The sequence below is a fragment of the Aristolochia californica genome, unplaced genomic scaffold (assembly GCF_029961685.1).
Source record: "Aristolochia californica isolate CCGP_79_NKW_82.1479 unplaced genomic scaffold, dmAriCali1.0.hap1 SCAF_2, whole genome shotgun sequence".
Classification (NCBI taxonomy): domain Eukaryota; kingdom Viridiplantae; phylum Streptophyta; class Magnoliopsida; order Piperales; family Aristolochiaceae; genus Aristolochia; species Aristolochia californica.
In genome coordinates, this window is record NW_027181881.1 from 39152102 (window position 1) to 39171465 (window position 19364).

Sequence of the window (19364 nt, forward strand, 5' to 3'; positions counted from 1 at the left end):
AGACCACAAACTAGTTGATTAAGGACAGCATAGATGGAGAAATACTAACTTTTTGTAGGTTCAAAAATGTTAGTAAGCCTAAACAGTTGCATGCTTTTAATAGATTGAACTAGGGCCTATAGCTGGAAGAGAGATGAGAGGGAGAGGATAGAACAGCCCCATTTTCCTCTTGCATGCTTTCAAAATCTTTTAGAAGCCTCTTTAGAGAAGAATTAATTATTTCCCCCTCCTCTCTCTCTCTCTCTCTCACACACACACATAAAAATCCAAGTCTAAACTCTAAACAACTTTGATTCACTATTGTGGTGATTTGAACTCTTTATTTCCTCCTTGGAACTGTTGTAATTGGATCGGCTGGTCTACAATTGTCTTTTTCCCCATGTTTTTTTTAATGGGTAATCAACTATCATCAATCGACAATACTTCATCTGTCAATACTACCAAGGGAACGGGTTTGGCAGAATCAGCAAGAAAAGAAGGCCGTGTTGAAATTGACTTTAATCCGACTTGCACTAAAGTAACATCAGATACCCAACCATACAAGTAACATCATTGTGCTCTTAAGTTTGCTTGTTGCCCCAACTAAGAACAAATATGAGACAAAAGCATAAGAGCTATTCCTTTATCCATCTTTATCCATCAAGTGTAAGTGCAAGTTTGGGTAACTTCAACTTCATTTTGTCTGTGTTTGAATTAAGGATGCTGATTGGGACTGAATCGACCTTGATTCAACAGACACGCAACAGTAGCAAACCCAGAACGTGATTTGTGAGACGATCGAGGAGTGAACAGAAAAGAATACTCAAGGACTGGTTAAGGACAATTTAAGGTACTGGAACAAACTTTCGACAAAAAGCTTCTGCCATTAGTAGGGACCTTTGAATTTACGAGGTCCAAGTTGGAAAGAAAAATGGAGTTTTATTAAAACTGGAAGTAAGGTTCTCATAAATAAAAGAAAAGAAACACAGAAACAGAAGATGATATACAAACTTTAATGGGATTCAACCATTGTAGCCAACATCGACAAGCGAGTAAGAAAAGATTCATAAACAAGGAGAGGAAAAGATTTACAGAAGCTGTCCGGCTATGTTTATTGAAGGGGTTTTTTCTCCACCTTGACTGGTTTCCACAGCTCCCACTTAATGAGATAAATGGATGATCCAATCCCACAGCTACTACTACAGACCTCAAAGAAGAATTTACAAGAAAGAATAATACTGAAGGAAGAAAGAAATGAATTTAAAAAAAAAAACGAAGCATGATAATCACATATATCTCCAATCTATGGCATGTATCATAACATTCAAAACATTGGCAAGAGAACAGTACAAATAGATCCATGGTTCATGCTCACTCATACATATCACTGTACAGTGAAAATAATACAGTGCACAACCATGAAATTGGAAGAAAGGACCCACTCAGAGTCTCAGCGTTAGATCTGGGGTTGATGTCTCCTCCTCCTCTTTAGGTGGTGCAACTGCTACAAAATTCCAATTTGAACTTCCTGGAACTCCAGAACCTGCCCCTCCTATACTCACCTGCCTGAAACTCCCAGGCCAAAATAAATCCATATCTTCATCTTCTGTAAACACTGAAAGTCCAAGAATGTTACTGTCAAACCTTGCACCACCTCTAGCATCAGGCCTCCCTTCAGTGTAATTATGAACTCCAGAGTGAGCTTTTATCCCTAAGGACCGGTATGCAGAACCATGCAAAGGGAGTGAGGCCAAACTGGCATAATGTTCAGAGAAAACTCCCATCCGTAGGGCTCTTTTAGCTAATGTCCTCTCACGCTTATGCGCATTCTGATGGCCTCCCAAAGCTTGAGAACTGTAGAACTTTCGTTGGCAGTAATTGCAGGAGAAGACTCTGGGAACCACAGAGGAAGGGCGAGCCTCACTGCTGCTCTTGCTTGTGCTTGACAAGGAGAAGCCAACTGATTCTTTGCCAACTGACTCATTGTCCTGGCTGCTAAAGCTAAGTGTCAGATCAAGAGATATTGCATTGGTTTCTTGAGTAGAGACATTAGAAGCTACTTGGCTACCGACATCAGATTCATCTTCAGAAGCTTCAGGTTCTAGTTCAGAAGTTGGTTTTGTCATGTCTTTGATGGGCTGTAATGGAGACTTGCAGCTTTTTGTACTGCGAAATTTATGGTCTAGCTCTTCACCTGAAATCCAAAAAACCTTTTATAAAAGCTAAAGTGAAAGACACCACAATGAGCAATCACATAATGTGGGAGAAGAGGACTGCTCTGAGCATTTATTTCATAGCAATATAAGTGAATGTGATACAATTCAACCTAATCCCATTCTGACTTAAGGAGTTGACAGAGGCAAAGTAACTCATATACATATTCACTGGCATAGGACAAGTGAATTTGTGGCTCTCTTAGAGTTGGTGTACACACATCGACATCTATTTGTATGCTCAATCAAAGAAGAAAAGAAAGTGAAGTAAATCGATTCTTGCACCTTACAAGTAACAACTGCAGCCTTTTTTTTTTTTCTGTTTAATAGAAGTGTTTAACACAAACTTTCAAAAGAAAGAAAATGAAAAGAAAGTTCCTTCAATGAGCATATAACAGAAGTGAAACAAGTAAAAACTGTTTTTACTTCATGTCTGTACAACAAGGGCGCTAATCAAACTCTCCAGAGTTCACAATGACTTGGGGGTCCCTTAAAGAGCTATCCGTTTAAATGTCACACCAAAAGTTTTCTTCATACAAGATTTACCACCACTATTGTATGTTTCACCTAAAATGACACACTGTACTCAGCCCTCGGGATGACATTTCCAAACCAATACAGGATGTAACTAGTACGGATACAACCTAAAAAACCTCATAGTGATTCAAGTGCTCTCAATCACCTGAATTGAAATGTTATTTTTAGTGTCCACTTTCAGGAAGGCTTCCACTTACTCCATTGATATCCAATTTGTACTTCTCTAATTAGCACAAAGCTCCCTACAAAGCAAACTTCACATCAATTGGTTAACAACTTCCACATGCAACAAGGCAAAAGGAAGCTTGAGTGAACTCTCTCAGCCTACTACTGTAAGTTTATGAAGCAAAAAAGTACTTACATAATTTCAAAGTGGATGGTAAATTATGACTTTTTTTCCTGAAGAGCAAAGTCCATGTGCAACAAGGCAAAAGGAGGCTCGAGTGAACTCCCTCAGCCTACTGCTGTAAGTTTATGATGAAAAAAAAGTACTTAAATAATTTCAAAGTGCATGGTATGTTATGACTTTTTTTCCTGAAGAGAAAGCATTAGCTTCTAAATTTGGAATTTTAAACAGGAATAGTCCATCGAGAATTTCTTGTTGGAAGTCATTTATATGCTCATAATAACTTGACCAGATCTCTAATCCAGAATCTCAAAATAACCAACCTTTTCAACTTGAGTAACCTTTACTTATGATTTATCAAATGCATCCAAACCATTGATTATTGCAAAAATAGGAAGTTATTAGAGCAGAACAATGCAAACATTATCAATTCTGTGAAATTTCTTCTAACGCATTCTCTAAATTAACAAGTTTAAGCATTCTGAAAAGCTACATCTGATGCTTCTACAAACTGATCATGGAAGTCAAAAAGTCTCCCTATACATATCCACTTTCAAATCAATTCTCTCTTTCCCGTCTAGTAAAGGCAAAGGATAAACTCATCTCTCAATTATTTTGAATTATGTACAAGATTTACATATTCTTAAACTGAAAAAATTAAAAACATAATGGCAGGTTGGAAATCAGCAGTCTCACAAAAAGCCAAGTACATCTATGATAAAAGTTGCCTAATCATAATGAGGATCACACAGGAATTCAAAATGTTGCCATTTAAAACACAAAAATGCTCTATAGTATGATTAATTATCGCTAGTTCTAAGTCACTAGAACTAGTGATAATTATCAATTTATTCTAAGTCACTAGCTTGAGACCTAGAGAAAGCAGAAACTCAGGTAACATTGCCTAGATCCATGATATTGCTGAAGTAAAATGACCTTCCAGCTAATGGTAGATTTAGTAGTCTGAATGAAGAACCATAAGTGGTAATTTTGCATAACTAGCTTCTCTACAGAGCAAACTTCTGTCAGAAACGACATGCTATGTTGCCAACATAACAGGGTTATCACAGGCACTAAGATACCTATTCCACTCCAATGATGGAAACCTCTATTCTCGTTAGATAAGAACATGACTCTGTAAGGTTTGAGTCACAACATCATGCCTATTACTAAGTTCGAACTCCAAGCACATGCTTTAAGATTTTCAGATGACAAGTGCATCAGAAAATTTAAAAAAAATTTACCGCAATAACTACTCTCTGCAGTCTCCATTTCCACAGCATCATAGAACTAGAAAAGCAGGAAATACAGGAAGTCCATAACCTTGAATTTTCTCAGGGAAGAGAAACAGCATGTGATTGACAACCTTAGAATTTTCTTGCTCAGCTAATTTCTCTAGACCCCTCTTTTCACAGGCAACTCACTAGAACAGAGAGGATTATATCCTAACAGGTCAAATAAAATCCACAAACCAGTCTGAGCTATACAGCTCTCACACAAGCAAAAAGAAAAAAAAGTTTATGCTTATTCATCCATCAGATATGTTAAGCTAAATAACAATGTTTGAACAAATTATAATTAGACATTAGAAAGTAAGAGCATTCATTCTCCTAAAGATTTTAGAAGAAGAGGTAAGGCCTGTTGGGATTAATATCTAGGAAGAGCGCACTGTCAGTGGACACAGTATGAAGCAGTTTCAACTACCACCTTGATATCAACTAAAAATTCTGATTCTACTGAACATCTTACTAAGCCATTTCAGTGATAAAATGAAAAGCATGTTTTTTTTTTATTCAGACAAATAAATCGCAACCCAACGATAATTAAAATTCTGTACACATTTGGCCTCTCATCTCAGGTGCACAATTCTTTCAGAAGCGTGTATCTGCATAGATGGCTTCTGCTTTGATGCCAAAAACGCGAAACACACACCAAACCCGTCATTCTACCCGAAAAGAAAAATAGAAGAAATCTCAATCAGCCAAGGGACTTAAGAAGTAAAAGTCAAAGAAAAAGGAAAACCCAGTACCAGTAGCCCAAGAGCATTAACATCACAACAACAATCAAAAATCAAAACCGTAGAACCAGTACGCAGACCAGGGACAAACAAGCTCAAAATAAATCAAAACTCCAAGTCAAATGTAATTATAACCCGTATACGAGCCACTTACCATCACTGCAATGAGACGCATCAAAAAATACAGCACTTGTCAAGAGAAAAATTACAAGGAAAGGATAAGAGGCAGCACATACCATTACCGAGGAGTAGACATCCCTAAGGCAAGTTCTCGCTTGAAGCTCAATACAAGGCAGATGGGTCTGTTGATGGTCTTTTCTTTTATACGCGTACAACAAAGATGAGTTATAAGAAAGGGGTAGGGGTAGAGAGAGATGGAGAGGTGGGTGATAGTGATGCTTAATTATGGGAAAGCTAAGGTTGGAGACGATGGTGGGACGTCAGATACGTCAGAAAAAAGGTGTGGGATAAAATTTAAGAAAAAGGGGACAGCACTGTTTGTTGAATTTTGGGCTGAAAAGGAAGGAAGAAGAAACCAGTCTTGAGAGAGAGAGAAAGAGAGGAGGGGAGGCAACGAAAGGAAAGATACTCCCTTATCTTTGCTACTTCAAAAAAAGGCGTAGAGCCACTGCATGGGGTCAGTTCACTTTCAGATTCATCCATGTTGCTAACCCCTCTCCCACTCTCTTTTTCTCACCTCCCTCCCGTCTGTACCCTTTTTGTCCCTTCATGCATGCCATCATGCTCATCTCTGTCTACATGCATGCCATGCTTCATCCGTTGTCTCCGAAAATTACAATTGTCTCATCCAGAAAGGCCAAATTCTCTCCCTAGGGGCATCTTCCAGTCTTTGTATCGTGTCGGCTTCTTTCCACATTTCGATGCACCCTGAAACAAAAAAAAGAGTAAAGCCAAACTAGACGCCTCCTGGATGTCTTTCATGTCATCTAAATTATCTGCCTCTCATCCTGTTTTCAAAGTCCTCTTCTTAGTTTTTACCAAATAAAGATAGAACAATCCAATGTACGTTCCACGTTTTCTCTGTCTCCTTCTCTCTCCTACCATTACCCTATCCCAGCGGCTTCTGCTGATCAGTGAAAAGTTACTATGCTCAAACCTGCAAAAGGAGTAACACCATGAAACTGTTTAGTCAAGGTGGGGGGGTCCTGTCACCAAGGACATCCATTGGGCTTCTCAGATGCTTCTCAGATAAGCAATGCTCTTCCAAGCGAAAAGACACAGAGTACGTCCGTGACAGAGGAATTTGATGGAATGCATGGAAGGACGAATTCGTAGCAATCGTCTTTACCGGGGTGAGGGTGTTTTTGTCATTCGTCTTCCCCCGAACGCATTGGCTGTTCCCAAAGGGGTGAATTGTGGCTGACGGTGCTTTTTTCAACGCATGCTCTGCTCTATTTTATTTCTTTGTTTATGTACTTTCTTCGTTCTCGGATCCAGCCTAGGAATAATAGAAGCAACCCCTTCTTCTCTCTCTTCACTCTTGGGACAACTCTACCTCTGTTGCTGAACTACACCAGTCATAGTGATTAGCACCTAAAGATAGACTTTAGTAGGTTTCGAGTTTAAGGTTGCTCATTGCTTATTTTATTAGTGCAGAGGAATGATTTGCTATTATTTTTATCGTTCGTTGGAGGATTATAATTTATTTCAGTTGTCGCGAGCTGATCATGTCGGATTATAATATAGCAGTTGAAGACAGTGGAAGCTGAGCTCAATACCAATAAAAAAGAAAGAAAAAAAGCCATTACAGATAACTCATTAGTAGTTGGTGTGAAGGTGCGACGCTGTTGAACTCCTCTCTGTAAGCTCCTGTGAAAACAAATTTTGCTCGGAGAACCGACTGTGTTCCAGACGGAAATTAAAAAGGTAGACAACCATGACAGCGGACTGCAAGCACAAACAAGCTTTGGTAGCTGGAGGTGTTAAGGCCATGGTGGCAAGAATCAGCATCAGCATCAGCATCAGCACGACATGGTGGGTAGAGGAGACATCTGCTGTTTTGCTGCGGTAGGATCCACCCAGAAAGTGGCCTTGGGTCCTACTTGACTTTGAAATAATATTTGAACGGAAATCATTTCGATTTTGATTATTTCACAAGTGGAAAGATGCTTCCAGTTTTCTTACCTGTTCTATTTTGGTTGAGATGCATGATAGTATTATTGAAATGACATAAGAGCGCAGAATGAATCTCCTCATTTCAGCAGCTTTTCCTTTGTAATCTGCATTCAAGAAGAAAGCCATTTAAAAGTAATTTGCTCTTTGTCATTTTTTTTAGTTTCCATTCATGTTTATTTAATTTATGTCAATAAGGGTGCATTTGTGCCATTTTGCTGCTATTCCAAAGAGTGTACTATTCCAATGCTGACTCCAAAGCTGCATGCTTAGAGCTTTGGACATACTACCCCAAAGGGAACACCAAACCTCTCTCCCACTGTACCTTAAAGCAACATTCCATGGTCTACTAATACTAAATGTAAGTGTCTTCATTAGAATATAATTTAATTGCCTTGAGAATGTCAAGGTCCTAATTTGAATAATAATAGTCCATTTAACAGCTGGGTGAAATGTTTGATTGCCTTCATCACTTACTTTAGTTTAGTTTGCTAAACCATCCCTTAAATAACCTAAAAAAAGATTATTCCTAACAAGAAATAAAAACGGTTTAATTCCGCCGACAGTCTTGCCCTGATACAAGAATGATTTTCTTATCCCATAAAAAGAAGAAAAAAAATTGTACTATAGTAAGAATACTCCAGTCGTGTGCAGGCTAAAAATATAAAGCTTTTTATTATGTATGATTTGTAAGGCACTTATCGATGTCTCTATTGTAACCCGTTTTCTTTGAGAAGCAAACACCAGGAAAAACATATCCCAAAGCTACTAACACTAAACACCCTTTTCAATGATCCTATTTTCTTTGATTCCTACTTCTTGTAGGAGTTGAGAGATTTGCTGAAATCTCAAAGTATGCTATTGACTAAGAGGTAAATCTGGCTTGTTGGGAGTTTAGGGTTTAGGGTTTGAGTTCAAGAGGTTTGGAAAAGAAGGTCGAGAAATTTAGGGTTTAGGGTTCAAGAGGTTGAGATACAAAAATATTTTCTATTCGTTCACTTCCATGTTCCAACAAGTTCAGTTACAAAAACAACCAAAATTGTTTCTAATCACAGGAAAAAGACACCGCCGATTGTCCGATGGCAACGTACCAAATGAACAAAAAGCAGTCCCAAACCCAAGAAGTAACAAAAGACTCGTCCAGAGGCCCTTCTCGGTCCCCTCTGCACGTGACAGCGGCTGGAGAATCTTTGATGTGCACACGCAGAAGCACTTCCCTCCTCCCTCGTTGACATCGATGCTATCCCATTACCCGCATGGCGCAAAGCTTTTTCTGTTTTCGCTTTCGTTGGTCAGTGAACAGAGAGAGAAAGAATGGCTTTGAGCCTTGAACCTTCTCTCGAATGCAACCAAGTGTCGATCAGCCAGGTCAAGATTCAAGATTTTAAACTATTGCCAGACATTTTTTCTTTATTTTGATTCTGGGACAGAAAAACTTTCCTCTCCACTAGTGTTTCTGTGCAGAATGCAGATTTGACTTGTATCAGTTTCGGATTTTATAAGAGAATCACCTGCTTTTATTATCAGTTTTCCCATCAATCTGGGTACCATGAAGAACATCTGAACAAACCAGAAAACTGCTCTGACATGGACAAAACGGTGAGTATGACATATTAATTGAACAGCTACATTCAAGGTCTGAACTTTCATAATTGTACATTTAACTGACTGGGGCGCTTCCCTTAACCCGTCTCCACGCCGCCATTAAACCTACATCTCGTGACCTCTCTCTCTGTATGAAGAAACAACGGAGAGAAGCTTACACTAGCTTCAGCCAAAATCAGCCTCCGGTATCAATACTATTTCTATTGTTGGGAGTCAGCTACCAGCTACAGGCTTTCTGCAACATCTATTCATTTCCTCTTAACTTAATCATCTTGTACATTAACCTACTCTTGGCTCCTCTCCTGCGTTTTTTCAAGTCTCTCCTGCATGGATCCCATCACAGCTAATCAATAGGACTTCTCCTTGAGATGAGCAAGAGATTAACCAAACATCACAGCTACTGAAACTAAATAAGAACAGCAACTTACTGTCAGAGAAGTATTTTCTGCAGCAAGTTTTTGACACTCTTCTCGCATGTGCTCGATTTCCTCTCTCAGTGAACGATTCTCCTCTTTAAGATTTTCCACACGCAGAGTCAGCTCTTCACACTCGGCCTGAATGCAAATAAATCAGTAGCAATAAAAATGTGTGCTATGCCCTCAAGAAAAAACAGCAAAATGTTTCCGCCGGCAATCACCGGCTTATGCCCCAAAATAGGCTTTACCTGCTTCCTCAGTCTTGACCTACGTGCTGATTCCCTGTTGGACTGTTTTCTTCTTTGCCTTTTCAGCTCTCTTTCATCCTGAGTTTCACAACCTAAATGTGTCAGACTTAGACATTAGCAAGGATTGACAAGGGAAATAGGTTAGAGGAAAGGGAAAACCTGCAACCATTGTTCTGGAGGAACCCCTTCACGTGCTCCCATAAAATTATTGGGAACAATGGGTGACGTAGATGATACATGAGGCGCCTTGCTCCGGATGGCCGGGACAGAGGCTGCTGGCACTCCCCAGTAGTCCATTCCAATGTTCAAGTTAGTCGTGGGACCAGCTACACCATTTTGTGGCACTCCCATCATTGTCATATTTTGATTCATTGGGGGCTGAGTCCTTGTCGATCCACTAAGTGCACTGCCACATGTACTCCCATTTTGTACATCCTCTGTTGTGATAAATTAGAATTGAAAGAAAACAAAATCTCAATATCAAATCCAAAAGGAGAAGAAAAAACTTTAGCCAATGGCAAGTTCAAGAAAAAAAAATGGTGAAATCAACCGCCTTATAAGTTCAACGTACCAGATGCAGAACCTTGTTCGCAACTTGGCTTTTCTTGTGAACCCTGCAAAATAAAAGAATAAGAACGCCAGATTAATTCTAGATCATGCAAGATGACAGCACTACGTAACTGCTCATAAGATGAGGCTTGAAAATTTGCCCTTTTTTGAATGTTAAACCCAAGACTCATGTGGCCACTAACCCTAAAGGCCCAATCCACAAGCCACACATGCCACGAACTTCAAAAGTTAAACATACTCCACATCCTGAAAACCTTTCAGCAGAGCCAGGCAGCAGAATATAACTGCACCAGGAAATTGAGATTGGCACGCAAAAGATTCTTTTGTTTTGAAATGGAGCTGTCATGGGAAGATGATGAAGCAAACCAAGGTTTTGAGAACTCAAGTACCTCTAACCTGACCATGGGCAAATGATAATCCAGAAACATTTCACAATGAAACCTATACTAGACATCTGTGCTAGAGAGCATTCATGGCATGTAATTTTGGTGCTGAACCAGCAGAAAAATATGCAAAGATAAAAGTTTAACTGCCGTAAATCCCACAAAGTCTGCAGCCATATAGAACCATATAAAAACTCTTGGTATATAACAGTGCAAAGAAGATGACTTGGATGTGTAGCAAAACTAGAAAAGACAATATGAGTAAGATGAACAGAAGAAATATGGTTTTAGAATGTGCGAGGGAGAACTCTGACAAGAAATAAAAGAAAACTAAATACTTACAAGAGGCAAGTGGTGAAGAAAGTTAACATGAGATCTAACCAATAATAGATCAAATTGGAAGAAGAACTTTCATGTAGAGGTTATGACGAAATGAAAGCTTGTATACAAAAGGAAAAGAAAATGAGAGTATCAATTTGCATTAAGTTGCACCAGAAATTGAATCAGTCTAAACTTATAATTTGAAGATTTTTAGAGTAGTACCTTTGGCAAAATGAGGGAGACTTGCACAATATGTTAGAGCCAAAAAGGAAACTCTGAAGGCAAGGACGAAGGGGATAATTTCTGGATGCCAGAAAGTAATTTGTCCCCTCTTCCATGCTTTCCCAAGTTCACATCCACTAATAAAGGCAATACAAGTGACATCTATAACTATCACACAGATGGTTGACATATGTATTTATCCTCAGAGCAGAAAATTGTGGATCATGATATGGATGAAACACAAGCCATATTAGCATGGAGAAGCTCAATCATTCCATTAACATGTTCCTGCCAAAGATACTGCAAAAGCCATGATTAATGATAATGGAAGTGCTTTGACTTTCTAGATTTAGGGCCCATCAAATGCATGATCAAGTAGATTAACAGACATCAGTACAACAAGCATGATGGAGTATATCATCAATGTGAGGGCAAGGCAAGCCACATTCACTTGGTACACCAAGAACCAGACAGAGATTAACTACACACACAAACACAAACAGAGAGAGAGAGAGAGAGAGAGAGAGAGAGAGAGAGAGAGAGAGAGAGACAAAGAGCAATAATTTAAGCAGCTCCAACTTGGGAAATGATATCCTTCCATGTATAAAAAAAAATATTGTCGTTGACTCACACGCAAAACAGAATGCAAAATATTGAAGACAGTGTTACGATTACATACATCCTGAGAATTTCCTTCACTGGAACCTTCACTGGAACCTTCACTCCCACTCTCAGCACTGCAGATAATTAATTTAGACATGAATCATATGTCAGCATGTCAAAAATTGAAAAGATGTCAATAACTCTTCAAACTCATAACATTAGTATTTCACACTTTTCCTCAAAAAAAAAAAAAAAACTCTTCAAACTCATAAAGAAAGTTCAACCTTTGTGACCCTACACCATTTGCAGAAGCTCCAGATGCTTTACCCATCTCATTTTCCTTGCCTGTCAGCATTGACAGACTGCCCAAGCTTTCCTTAGATTTTTTCAAGGCAGTCCTCTTCTTTCCTTCAGACTGTCCCTCCATCTCAATTCCAGATGCAGTAACCTGCAATAACATCTGGACAGTTTTAGACCTCAATTTTTGGATAATTTACATAACAAACCTAAGGAAAAAAAATTAGTACTTGGTACAGATTAAAGATTTTGATACTATAAATAAACAAAAAAATGAGAAAATATGAAGACTTAAGTAACATAATCTGATTTAAAGAACTATGAACAGAAACCCAAGCAGCAATGACCAATTTCTTGGGACCCACAGAAGTATGGTCCGAGAACCTCATCAACATAAACTGACCAATGACTTCAAAGTGATACTCTAGGATGGCTAGTGCAGAGCAACTGTTCAGATGAACGTACATGGCCATGTTCTTTAAGGGAGCCATAATGTCTTTTACCCATTGAAATGAATCACGAGACCAGAAGAAGTTTTAGGAAATTCAATTAAAGAAATAAATGAATGGACAACAATCAGGAAAAGCACCATATCTTGTTTCAAATGCAACAATGAGGAGTTGTAAGTCTTATAACAGTTGTATCACCCAAACACAGAGTGACTGGTATACTCATCTTAATAACAAAAGATGCACACCTACAAGATAGTTGAATATTTTTCCAAGTAGAAGGTCACAGAATATATTTACACATGCTTTGAACTAATGCTTACACACATGGAAGTGCTTAATCAAATACCACTGAAAAAAACACAACTTATCATCTTCACAATAGTTTTTATTTTTGAATAGTTCATTGGTACAAGAGTTGTGTAGTAAAAGGACACTTTTCTTATTTGCTTTGCAGAAAAATTATCCACAAATGATAAGGGTCATAATTTAGAACGTGGAGGCAGACATGCCAGAAAGCTAGGGTAGAGAAGAATTCAGATTAACATTTCACAAGACAATTAAGAGTAGTAATATACAAGACAATAGAAGGAATTGTGTCAGCTGGTTTAAGCGAGTCCATGAGCACCCAGCAGCTCACTGATTAGAAGAGTTTTGCCAATGTTGGTTTACAGGAACTGCATGACATTGAAGGATGACTGAGATGGAAGCCAACAGGGAGAAAAGACTTTAATGGACATCAGCCATATCTTCAAAGAACATACTCCTCACGTATCCCCATCTTGGAAGCCCCCTCCCCCAGGCTGGCTGAAATTAAATTTTGATGGCAGCTTTTTCGGCATCCAAGCTCAGGCTGGAATCAGAAGGCACAACCAAAGATTACGATGGTTCAGTTTTACCATCATACTCAGGTCCAGAAAGTTCATGTAGCCCATTACAATCTGAGCTTGCTGCTCTCCTATCAGGAATAAAGCTTTATTACCAAAATTTCCTAAACCTGGTGATCATTGAAGGAGACATTTTTTTTTGTCATCTCATGGCTCTTTAAAGCACTCTAACCCTCCTTGAAAGTTGAAGCACATGTACAATGAAATTTCACACCTCTCAAGAGGGCCAATCCATCTCTTGGAATGCAGTCTCTGATCAGCAAATGGATATTCTGATCTCTTGGTCAAGGTGTCTCCAAGCTACTCGTTGTTCAGAATTCTTTTCCCTTGTAATTTTAGGGCAGAGATTCCTCCCCTTATTTCTAACTAATCCATTACTAGTGGAAAGCCACCACTACATAAAAAAAATAAAAATTTTAAATTTTAAAAAAAGAGCAAAGAAACCTACAAATTGTAGAGAAGAATGGAAGAAAAAGTTCATGTATTAGCATCCAATATTGTTTGGACAATGCGGTGATATTGATGATACTTAGATCATTAAATAAAAAACCATTCAAAAATTTAATAGACCTAAAAAATGTGATTTCACAATATAAAAGCTATGCATAAAAGTTCAAATCTTTGACAGGAAGATGATTAGTTTCAAATTATAAATATACGAGGCCACAAGTCTACCAAAAGTTATCATTTTAGATTTAACCATTCAAGCATTATACAAAAATATAATTATCCATTCAAGAGGCAAATTTGTTTCCATCTTCCTATATCAAAGTCTGATAGGTTAGAATCAAACAGAATTAATCAATTATCTTAAAAAATGGAAACCAAGTGGTCTTTAAACATATTAAGTGCAAACTGGTTGATTATTTTACCCCCCAATGCAGATGCTCAACAGCCTGTAGCCAACATATATAGGGCAATTTGAGTACAACCAACAGGAATTTCAATGAGAAATGGACAAATATAGAAAAAAGCCCCATATACATGGTGGTTCCCATATACAAATATAGAAATTCACAAGTGCTTCTCCATTTAATTCCATCTGGTTACTTCTTTTATTTTTATCTCCTAGTATATACAGTTCGATCTTTGAAAATGTGTTTTTTTCAAGTATTGGTTTTTAATACATAGGAAAAAATATACCCACAAGGTAGCCCAAGCATACGTGAAACTTGAACCTCGCAATCTCACACAATAAAACTACTCCATGTGGCCATTGAGGCAATGGCCTAATAAAAAAATTTCTTTGAGAGCATTAATAAGGTGTCACGTAAGACTAGTATTAGGCCCAGAAGCTAAAAAAACATATTTCTGGAAATTTTTCTAAAATAACAAAATTATATTTTAGGATGAACTAGCCATTAAATCTGAAAAACAAGAGGCTTCAATTTGAAAATGGAAGGACATAGAAATGGAAATAAAAATTTAACATGCTAGCTGGAGCAATTAAACTATTGCATAGTTGTTAAAACTGGAAATGACCAAGCAGTCGACCCGTGGTTGAACCAGAATTGCAGCATTGCTGGTCCAACTCAGTCCAGCACCCACATCTTGAAAGCAAATGGATGCACTGAAAGTTTTGGATAATTCAACCCGGAAAAAATTTTCAACTCATAAAAAATAAAAGGTGAAAGTTCAAGCAGAACATGGAAATGAGGTATTTAGTTGTTTTTTTCTTTTCTTTCGTATAGCTAACCTGTTATTAAGCTTTTTTTTATTCTTTAAAATTTCCGATGACGTCTTTGGAGTAAAACAATACATATATAACATCATTCTGGTTTAACCAGTTGTTCAACACCACGGAACCATGTTTATAGAGAGTCCAGTTCCTGAAAAAAATATCCTTTACAATGATTTAATATTATTTCATTACAAATCTGTACATAGTATGAACCATTTAGATCCACTTGTCAAATAATAACACCAAAAAAGGAGATCTTACTTGTTCAAATCAAGTTTACCTACTAATAAATGGATATCTTTTGCTGGAATCAGATCATCAAAGAGCCATGTTAGCAGTATATATTCATTACATGTTATAACATCATCACTGATTTATACAGTTTGAACAAACCTAATCACCATACTGGGCAGGTGCACTGCGGTGTTTCCAGTTCTTGCCATTACTATCTATTAATATTTACATTATTACATGTATTATCATCAAGTTTACCTATACCATCTTGACCCCACCCCTTTAAAAAAAAACAAAAAACAAAAAATAAAATCCTTAAAAAATAAACAAATTAGCCAGACATAAGGAAACACTTCAATTATTTAATTCTTTCATTAAAAGTTAATATAATTGAGGGGGAAAGCTTTACAAATCTTTTGCCCTGCATGGTATAGGTCTTTTCCATAGTGTTCCTTGAAAGGCCATCTTGTAGTATGTTTTTGAAAATTTCAAATCAAAAGTACCTCAAGAACACCTTGCAGACCACCACTCAAAAGAAACCCAAAATTATCCCATTTATATGACAAGGAACCCTGGCATGCCTAACAAGCTGTGCACAGAGATCACGAGACTGATTATTACCTACACTATTCATCATTATCCAAGACAGTTTTCCTTACATGAATTTCTAGGTATTCCAATTATTGCAGCACTGCAAGACTGCGGTAGATGGAGCCATAAAAATATACCTATTTGAAAACTAACAGCCAACATTATTCTTTAAGCTACCAGGGTATTCTAAAAGAAAACCAACACTCACAGGAGCTTCACCAGTCCCATTCGGTGAAGGCATTGCGTAAGGGGCATATGGATGAGCGCCCTGAAAAGGAAACAAGAATTAGCAGCAAAAAAAGAAACTGAAAAATTCTAAAATGTGACTCAACAAGCATAATACCCATGAATAGATGGATTAACAGAAAAGAATGGCAAGAAGTCAAAGATAAGAAATGATATACCGGTGCCATTGAAGGATGACCGTATAAACCCCCATGGGGATACATGGTGACATATGGAGGTGGCGGTGTCCCATATGGAGGCATCATGTGCTGCAGAAACGATAAAAGTAAAACATATAGGTTAAAAGTCAAAGAACATGCTTTCTCATGCAGACTCACAAATTAAACAGCCACCACCCAATGTTTCTTTTCATTTAAGAAATAAGAGAGATTTTTCTCTTGCAATAGAATTGCAATCCTTTAATCTTTTAAGTAAAAACGAATATTTTTTCACTGCAAGAAAAAAATAACTAAGATTTATTTGCAAAAGTAAAAGAGGTAATTACAACGATAACAAGTTCAAGTATTCTGGTAACTTGTAGAACACAGTAATAAAGACCAGAGAGGGCAGCAAGTGAGAAATACCTGACCCCACATATATGGATGCGTTTGCGGACTCGATGGAACAGGAGAATGGAAAAAACCAGGAGGTGGAATAGGAGGTGTACCAGCAGTATTATAATATGCCTGTGACAGACAGTAGCAAAAGGTCACTGCAAATCATATATAAAAAGCTAATTGCAGAGCATATAAAAATATCATTCATGTACCAGCCAATGGACACATGGGGGGTTTCTATAGTGAGCTTTTGGGTTCAAGTTTCATTAGGGATAAGAGGCGTGAGTGTAATTAACATTTAAAAAAAAAAAAAAAAAAAAAAAATCAAATAGGGAAACACAAGTAGACTAGAAAAAACATAGAATTCTGAGCTTAAAAAGAGGAAAAACTGAAATTCACTTTGCGGAGGAGATCATCGATTATATCCTCCATTTGGGATGGGAGCGTGTGTGTCTGTGTGGGCGAAAGGGGGAATGAAGGATGGAGCAGGGGGTTGTGAGGAGAAAAAAAGGAAGGAAAGTAATTTACCTGGAATGAAGCCCAGTCAGGATAAACCGTGGCAGGGCTACTAGGAGGCGGTTCCTGCAGAGCAAGAACACAAAGACATCAACATGCTAAAGTAATAAACTGGAAATTTTCAACAGGAATTCTCTTTTTTGGCAGAAAATAACTGTGTTGTTGTTGGAAACCTGTGTTGAAGCAGACTTTGAAGTCTTTGCTGGAGTATCTGCCTCTCCATTTCCCATGACTGAAACTTACGCAGGCGCTTAAGCGTCCTCTAAGTCTTCGGTTTCCATTTCTTCACTGACAGCACATATCATCCATCTACAATTCTACACAACTGACGGAAGAGATAGGTATATAGGGGAAGCAGCCAATTATAAATTCTAATATTCTATATGCAATAGCAGAGGAGTTTTCGGTCCGGGTGGGAGAGAAACTCGCGCGCGCACGTCTCTTTGTAAGAAAATCTCTTCCCATCGAGCCCAGGTGCCAGAAACCCAAGTAGGAAAGCTTTTCACGCGCTTCTCACGCTTCATCTCTCTTCGGAAAGCCATATGAATGAAAGATGTTTACGAAAGAAACATCTTCTCATTTCCCTCCCATTTTACCCATCAATAAATACGGTAGAGTACTTAATTCAATTATTCTCGTGCTTTTAAAGATAAATTAAATGAACTTCGCACTGGAACGATCGATCAACTTCTGCCAATGATCAATCATCCAGAAGTGCATAGGCCAAGTTTATAAAGCATGATCGATCAATCTAGTCGATTGATCGATCATCCAAAACATGGTCATATCACAATATAAAGGATAATCGATTATCCCATTTGGATTGATCGATCAGTACTTTCCAAGCAAAAAAAATTTTACATTGAATGATCAATCATCCCTCATGATTGATTGATCAAACAAAAACTTGCCAGTCAAAGACATAAAGCATGGTCGATCATAGGAAGTCCATTGATCATACTTGCAATGCACTACTAGAAGAAGTTTTGAATAATCAATCATACCTTGGCAATGATCGATCAACTTAACATGTCTAGTACAACATAAACATTTCGATCGATTAATAGATTACATCCTGACAAAAAAAAAGTCATTAATTATGATTGATCGATCAACCTCTACCTTTCCTTTCCTTTCATTTCATATAGGCAATCTCCCATATACCCATTGTATTGCAAAGAAGTGGATGTTAAGATCTCTCAAGGAGAAGGTACTCTCCAAGTGAAAGGTGTAAGTGATTTTTCCTTTCTATGATTTCATTTTGTGAAAAGGTTCGTCTAGAACCTGTTTAATCTAGACAGAAAGGGCCAGCTAGAGTTAGAATCTAGTCAATTTCTTGGGGAGATTGCAATTGTAAAAAGTGTGTACTTGAGCTATATGTGGCTTAAAGAGAGTCGGCATCTCTTTGCATAAATTCTAGCTTTTAGAGCTTATATGGTGGAATTTCCCAAGCAATGGTTCTTGAGCGGTGAATACCAATAGGGGAATTGTTAGCCGAATGCAAGGATTAGATGATGTTGAATTTAGGATCCCATGAATAATACCTCGAGCAAGGGGAGAGGGAAAGAAAAAAAGGAAAAAGAGAAGAGATCTCGGGTAGAGAGAGAAAATAAGGAAAATAAAAGAGACTAGAGAGAGAATACTTAACACGAGAGAGAAGAAAAAATAAGAAACTTGTTTGATGAATTCCGAGTTACAATCACCTCTATTTATAGTTGAGGAGGTGATAGAATCTATGTACAAGTAATTTTAGGACTCCTAATTACATTCCAACCAGAACTCTCCAAGATAAGCCTATCATAATAAGATTACATTATCTATTTAAGAGACTAATTTAACTCAACTACAAACACCTTCTTTAAGGACATGAATCAAGTTAGAGAGCTAGCTCTTGGTCTTATCTTGTGGGTCCCACATGATCTTCCAACTCATATAGATAAAAATACCAGCTCATAGTATCTTTGTGGATCCCACTTGATCTTCAAATCTTCTATTTAATTCCAGTACAATTTTCTTATCTCTTACCTAGAGCCACTTTGTATGAGGACTCTTGTTGACACCTCTCAAGCTCATGGTGGGTCCCACCAGCTTGTGGGGCCATGGTGGGTCCCACATTCTAATAGATGAAAGATATGTGAGATTTTTCAAAATATGAGGCTCTCTCTTTCACTCAAAAATACTTTTAAAGGAATTTGAAAGGTTGAGAATAATGACTTGAAATATTTTCCAATAAATGCTCATTAACTTCTCTATACACGGTTTGGTGGGGTATTTATAACTTCCCTAACTCAAACTAGCCATTTTTTTTCCATTTATAAAAATCAGAACATTGAT

General features: G+C 37.8%; 2 protein-coding genes across 2 annotated transcripts; both read right to left on the reverse strand.

Moving 5' to 3' along the window:
* Positions 1 to 1272: 1272 nt before the first annotated feature.
* LOC137956942 (zinc finger protein 4-like) lies at positions 1273 to 5619 on the reverse strand. The gene is made up of 2 exons (XM_068804617.1): positions 5329 to 5619; positions 1273 to 2173 (listed from the first exon to the last, which is right to left on the reverse strand). The coding sequence occupies exon 2, from the start codon at positions 2103 to 2105 to the stop codon at positions 1422 to 1424; it is 684 nt and encodes a 227-aa protein (XP_068660718.1). The 5' UTR covers positions 2106 to 2173; positions 5329 to 5619; the 3' UTR covers positions 1273 to 1421.
* A 3100-nt stretch (positions 5620 to 8719) lies between these two features.
* On the reverse strand, positions 8720 to 17388 carry LOC137955731 (bZIP transcription factor 1-B-like). Its single transcript, XM_068802828.1, has 12 exons — positions 17204 to 17388; positions 17043 to 17096; positions 16542 to 16643; positions 16137 to 16226; positions 15941 to 16000; positions 11878 to 12041; positions 11670 to 11727; positions 10066 to 10108; positions 9654 to 9931; positions 9495 to 9572; positions 9259 to 9384; positions 8720 to 9153 (listed from the first exon to the last, which is right to left on the reverse strand). The coding sequence occupies exons 1-12, from the start codon at positions 17258 to 17260 to the stop codon at positions 9115 to 9117; spliced, it is 1149 nt and encodes a 382-aa protein (XP_068658929.1). The 5' UTR covers positions 17261 to 17388; the 3' UTR covers positions 8720 to 9114.
* Between the last annotated feature and the right edge of the window lie 1976 nt (positions 17389 to 19364).